Genomic DNA, 6,903 nt, shown 5'->3' with positions numbered 1-6,903 from the left:
ATATATATATATATATATATATATATATATATATATATATATATATATATATATATATATATATATACAGCGACTGCCAAGCAGCGTGAGTAGCGGTCGCCCGTCACCGCTTGCTGAAAATTCGCGCGACACCATGGCCTCCACTAGAGGGCAAAAACACACGCTACTGCTGCACACAGCTCCTCCACTCCTGAGAGATATTATACTTCCCTCGTATTCCCCTATAAAGCTCATAAATGCAGAAGTTGTTCTGCCTTGCGCATGAATTCACCATTCTTCGTCTTTACTGCTGTGCGGTAGACCAATCTGCGGTGTAACAAAGACAGTGAGTATATCCGGGCCTCGACGCAATGCCGCCACTATATAAGGGTTGTCATCGGACTTAGCGAGAATAAGAGCCCGGCTGACGTATACGGAGTAGAGATAAAGCACGCGTAGGGATAGACAAGGAAGTGAAATCGCGGCGCTTGTGGTAACCAATGTCCCTCACTCCACAGGGAGGTAAACGCAGCCTAAGGCGACAGAGTATTCGATAGAGTGATTACACTAGGAAATTTGCCGGTGTAGGGCAAGCTCGATTAACTTACAGGACACAGATAATTCGGGGGCTTTGGCAGATACCGGTGTTTTGCGGTAGAATTTAAACAGACTGACGTTAATGGAGCAGGAAAGCTTCACGCAGCCTACACGAGCATCTGACAGCCCAACTCGTTAGCGAAGCACGAAAGCTGAAAGGCCACAAAAATGCGCTGAGTTCCTGTTATATTTTTCATACCCGGAAGTTGCAAGCTCATTTAAGCGACCTTTAATTAAACTCACTTCCGCTCACGATGACTTGTCGTTATCGTGCGCCGCTTCGGCTAAGCTTCCTTAATTCACTGTATTCTATTATAGCAGGGGTCTCAAACTCAGCCCAGCCAGTGAGCCACAGTCAATAAGTGCAGTCCCGCAAAGGCCGGGGCAGTGAAGCAGGTTTAAAGGGGGAGGGGGGGAGGGTTTGAAAACGATGTCAGCGAACGTTGCCATTTGAAATGAAAACGTTAGGGTCATTTATGAAGGGTATTTGGAGTCAGCATTCGAGAAACATCGATACCGACCTGCAGAAATCTGGAGGCCGGTTCTGGAACATTTCTTTTTTTTTTTTCACGGTTATGTTTGAACGCATGGTGACCACATGGGTTGCCTCACAAAAATAATGCTTGAACAGTGATACACAAGCCAGCGTCGACGCTCACCCGCCTGCTACCGCGGCCGAAGGATCGACCCCCGAGGGAACAACACCAGGGCGTAGTTTACAAGGGTGCCGTGTTCACAATGCCCAGCTAGCTACATAGGCGAGAGCAAGTGCTTCCCAGAAAGAATGCGCCAACATAAGAACGACGTCAGGAAGATGGAAATGCAACGCAGCGCTCTTGCAGAGCACTGTGAAAAGCACGACCATAAGATCGACTTCGACGGCGCTTCTGTTCTGGAAACAGAAAGGAATCTGGGAAGGAGGCTCTTGCTCGAGTCGTGGCACATTCAAAACACACCGGCAAATGTGAACCGGTCCCTGGGAACAATGCCCTCGGTTTACGTTCACGGCCTCCGAGACGTGAGGGAAATGGAAATCCGGAGCCGCGGTGGAACAAGTCGGGCAGAAGCTTCCATGACCAAACCAGTCAACCCCTGAGGAAGGGACCGAATCGGTCCCGAAACGTCGGGCTCTCTTAAACTTGGCTGGAGCCATATTAACCTCCTAAATTGTTCCACCCAGCCAGACAGATTTCTGTCGAAATGTTTACATTTAAGTCATTACGCATTGACTTCGGTCAGGAAGCGGCACTCCACGCAAAGCGGTGCGTGAGCGTAGCAAGAGGCATCACGACCTACCAGACTCATCTCGACTTCACGAAGACCTGCCGGGAGATGAACGTAGTGCCACGAAGCCTTCAGCTTAAACGCTTGGTGCACACGGCGGAGGGCCACAAGATCATCGCATAAGCCGAACAGCGCCTGCTAAACGCCCGAATCCATGAATGCCACAGCGTGATCAAGAAGAAGGAATTAGACCTGTTTTTCCTCCGACGGCAGCTTCAACATCGACTGCCCGACGTCTTTCCGTCTTTGGAGGAATTCGCTCGAAATGTGGCTCCAACAACAGCTCGGAAGCAGCAAGCGGCCCACAAAAGCAAGCTCACGACACTTCAAGGAGAAAAACCCCACCGCGGACATGACAACAATAATTTCGTCGTCAACCTGTCCTCCAGACAACTCTCCCCTACCGAGCATAGCGTGCTGGCCAAGGGACACAACTTCAACGTGAACACGGCGCATCCGTCACTACCAAGGATCATTGCGGCCACGGAGGAAGGCATAAGACGACTCGACAACGGCATTCGAGAAAATGTACGTGTGATGTTGTTAGTGGGCTCAGGCCTCTTGCACACAAAGAAGGTCTCACAGAAACGTCGAGGCTTTAATGTGGACGCGGGACGGAACTGACGAGCACGTTGAACAAGCACATACACATAACACACACTTTGGTCTATACGTTTAGTGAGAAGCGTTTATCGGCGCGGCGACGGCACACTCACACACTCACGGCACGTCGACCGCGCGGCGATGCTGTCACCGACGGTCCAGGCATGCGTCAGAACGAAGGCCCGGCGCCGGTTGGTCTGGAACGTCGCCCAGAACAGTAGTGGCCCAGGATACGGCTTGACCGCACAGGATTCCGTTGACGCCCGTGGTACACAAGACCCAGGCACAAGTCTTTAGTGGCCGCACACTTAGTCGGCAACGCGGGTCCCGCCTATGCAGCTCAGGCTAGCGCTCAGCCGACCTCTCCCGCGCGAGACATGTTCATCGTCCTCTTCTTCTCCCGATCAGACGGCACATACGCGCAATCGGCCGCGCACTTCAAATATTCTAAATTCCTATCACAGTACGTCTCAAGGCCATCGGTGTACTTTCAAAAATAGGAAAGCGTCGTGAGCACAACATGTCGAGGGAGGAGAATAATGCGATCCGTTCACTCTGGAATGATGAGAACATTGTCATCCTCCCAGCCGACAAGGGCAGCGCAATGGTCGTGCTCGATAGGGAGGCGTACAGCGACAAAGTGCGTGATCTCCTTCACAGCCCGGCCTATGAAACGCTGGCGAAAGACCCCACACCAAGAGTCCAAAGGGAACTGAACAAGCTCCTGGCGGATATCTTTAAGAGGCCACCCGGAGGCAAGAACCACCTACCTCCAGCTTATCTGCCGGAACGGCTCTGCACCAGGATTTTACGGGCTTCCCAAGATCCACAAGCCCACTGTCCCGCTCCGTCCTATCGTGGATTTTACATCTTCTCCACTCCGTGCGCTGTCCAAGTATCTCCACCGGACTCTGGCGCCGCTCGTGGGAAAAACACCAGCCCACATACGCAACGCCAGCCACTTCGTGGAGCGCATGAAAGATGTGACAGTGAGCAGTGATGAGTGCATCGTTTCGTTCGACGTCGTGTCTCTGTTCGCCAGTGTGCCCATAGCGCTAGCAGTGTCCTGCGCACGAGCAGCTTTGGAGGAAGATAAACTCTTGAGCGAAAGAAGCTGCCTAAGCATCGACGAACTGTGTCGTCTACTGGAGTATTGCCTCAAGGGGACATACTTCAGCGTCGACAGGATCTTCTACAGACAAGCCAGCGGGACCGCGATGGGGGCGGCGATCTCCGTTACAGCTGCGAACCTCACAAAGGAGCACATTGAAGAAACGGCACTAGGCTCCTTTATTGACAAGCCGAAAGTGTTTGTGAGGTACGTGGATGACTGCTTCTGCGTCATAAAGAAGTTAGCCGTAGACAGCTTCCTCCAACATCTGAATTCCGTCGACCAGGCGATACAGTTCACGGTGGAGCGAGAGCGATACGGGACGCTTCCGTTTCTCGATGTGGCAGTCGGGCGGCAGGGCGAGCGCATGACCTTCTCGGTGTACAGAAAGCCAACGCACACCGGCAGGTATTTGCATTTCACGTCCTGTCATCCGACCGCCCACAAAGCTTCGGTAGTTTCGGCGCTCCTTTCACGTGCAAGAAACAATCTGCCCGTCGGAGGGGGAGAGAAAGAGAGAAGAGGAGAGGGTCGTCGCCGAGCTGCTAAAGAACGGATACACCAAAGCTTTCATTCGCCGAGTGTCGCGTCGTGTGCCGAAAGACACGCTACGCGACCCCCCTCCCCCCTCCCCTGCAACCCCACCGCCACAACGGAATCCAAGAAGCCAGCCCAGCGCATTGTCATACCATTGGGCCGGCATCAGCGAAGAGCTCGCCAGGATTCTCAGAAAAGAGGGGGTCACGGTGATACACAAGCCAGCGTCGACGCTCACCCGCCTGCTACCGCGGCCCGAAGGATCGACCCCCGAGGGAACAACACCAGGGCGTAGTTTACAGGGTGCCGTGTTCACAATGCCCAGCTAGCTACATAGGCGAGAGCAAGTGCTTCCCAGAAAGAATGCGCCAACATAAGAACGACGTCAGGAAGATTGGAAATGGCAACGCAGCGCTCTTGCAAAGCACTGTGAAAAGCACGACCATAAGATCGACTTCGACGGCGCTTCTGTTCTGGAAACACAAAGGAATCTGGGACGGAGGCTCTTGCTCGAGTCGTGGCACATTCAAAATACGCCGACAAATGTGAACCGGTCCCTGGGAACAATGCCCTCGGTTTACGTTCACGGCCTTCAAAACGTGAGGGAAAGGGAAATCCGGAGCCGCGGTGGAACAAGTCTGGGAGAAGCTTCCATGACCAAACCAGTCAACCCCTGAGGAAGGAACCGAATCGGTCCCGAAACGTCGGGCTCTCTTAAACTTGGCTGGAGCCATATCACCTCCTAAGGAACGCCTGTTGTGTAGATGGTGCCCTAAGCAATGCGCCATCATGGCATGTAGCACCCGATTGTTACATGTGGCCAGTGCTGCAGCTGCAAATCTTGGATGCAATGGTCAACCACACCAAGTGTTTTCCACTGTTTTGAACAGTGTCCACACATTAAGACCAACGTAAACGAACCACTCTCCCAAGGAAAGAACTGCAGGCTCTCAATTGGCAGTGCTTTTATTTAGAACATTCTAATTGATGGAGAAAAATAATTGTGCAACACTTGAAAGGGACATCACAAAGGAGACACACGAGCAGATCGAGTGCAACTACCAACTGCTTTATTGAACGCAGAGCGTCACTTAATAGGCCATCCGAACAGAACTGCGCAGACGCATACAAACACACAAAGTGCTAACGCACCTTATCCATCAAAAAAGACATTTCTGCACTGTAAAGCGATTTTGAGGCCTCACTTACCCACTATTACCTTTTTTTTTTTGATGATGAAGGCTTCCAAAACTTCCCGAGCACACGTGTTCTTGCTGTGCCCCAGTATCGTGACCGGATGAAATCGGGCCTCTGATCCACAGGCTGCGCAGTGATCGAGCAAATTAGCCATTTCTTTCTTTTTTTTGAGCTGGAGTTCACGTGTGTGGTCGTTTATTGCAGTGGCCTGTCTGTCCCACATGAGATTTGCCGCAGAAAGTGGAATCTCGTAAACTACTCCCACATCACATTGCACCACCGGCTTCAGCAGCATCCACCACTGGCAGAGTCAGCATGTCGTTTCTGCACCTAAGAAGCTCTTGCGGTTGTGATCATGAATTTCGTGCAGTGAGGAGCGCGCTGGCCTCTGTAGCAAGAAGCATGCCAAGCCTGCGTTTATGCTGCTTTATTTCCTTGTCAAGCGAGTGGTGCATGTGGTTAGTACACTGTGACGATGTCAAGCCTTGCTAATACTAGAGAAGTCTCAGCACCTGTCCTAAACATTTCTTGTGTGTTGGGAACTACTTAGGTGGCATCAAGGCTAGACTTTTCTGCAGTTTAATAGTATGGTTAAAACTCAATCTAACAAAACCAGATATTACGTAGTTCCCAATCTAAGAAAGAAATTTGCAATCCCTGGCAGGTACTCATGAGATTCAACGTTGTTATCAACCCAGGCTAACGAAACTAACTTGGAACGAAAACCAATTTAACAAAGTTTTTTCTGAAATAAATTAGTAAAAAGAAGCGGTAATTTTTTTTCTATTGTTTACACAGATGGCTTTTTCTTCATGTGCAGGCACTAACGCTATTGCGTTAAAACATCTGTCACCCATAGTCACGAGCCTGGCTTTATTTTGACAAGGCTACACACCACCCACATGCACGGAACCAATGCTGGGCAGTATTGAAGATACATGTATCTTAGATACTCTTTGGTATCTTGTATCTGTATCCTGATACGTTTAGCAAAACACGTATCTGTATCTGTATTTCCGATACATTCGATAATGTATCGTGTATCTTAAGATACAAGATACTGCTATCACGACACAACCGTGCGGAACAATAATCGCTGGCCGAACTCCGCTCCTCAAGCTGGTACTGGCGCCACTAAGCTATCTGAATAAACTAAAGGCAGTGATGAAATTTTATCTTTCCGCCAGTGCCCTCCAGTGAGGGCAGAAGATGAGGTCTGCGCGTCCCTATTGGTGGAGCAGAGTCATGTGGCAGCGCTCCCGCAGTCCCGACAGAAACAAGCGTGCGGACGTCTATACCCAGCCCACGTATACCTTTTGTTTTCTCGATTTCTTTTCTTTTTAGTAGCGCCAATGCCACGACACTTGCTCTTAACCACTGTCCTGCGCCGCGTACTCTAATGCGTGCGGCGTCTATTGCACAAATTCTGATGTGGCTATTATGTTGTTATTGAAGATTATCTTGCGTCTTGCTTCGTAACGGAAATCTGATGCGTGCAAGGATGGTGTTGCTTGGCGTCTCGTGGCTTTTACATATAAGCGATTTGAAGGATCTCGTGGATGTAAGTTTTGACTTGCATGCAGTGAATTAACTTG

At 50.5% G+C, this 6,903-nt stretch overlaps 1 protein-coding gene across 1 annotated transcript in view; it reads left to right on the top strand.

The window, feature by feature from the left end:
• Positions 1-2,983: 2,983 nt before the first annotated feature.
• Positions 2,984-6,903, top strand: part of LOC119379005 (uncharacterized) — a gene marked incomplete at its 3' end in the record, with an annotated part of 28,533 nt that continues 24,613 nt past the window's right edge. Inside the window, 1 exon segment of the mRNA XM_037648134.1 lies at positions 2,984-3,218. Within this exon segment, the coding sequence (XP_037504062.1) occupies positions 2,984-3,218 (235 nt within the window).

The sequence above is a fragment of the Rhipicephalus sanguineus genome, chromosome 1, assembly GCF_013339695.2.
Source record: "Rhipicephalus sanguineus isolate Rsan-2018 chromosome 1, BIME_Rsan_1.4, whole genome shotgun sequence".
NCBI lineage: Eukaryota > Metazoa > Arthropoda > Arachnida > Ixodida > Ixodidae > Rhipicephalus > Rhipicephalus sanguineus.
Note: the sequence above shows the minus strand (reverse complement) of the source record. Positions and strands in the feature narration are given on the sequence as shown.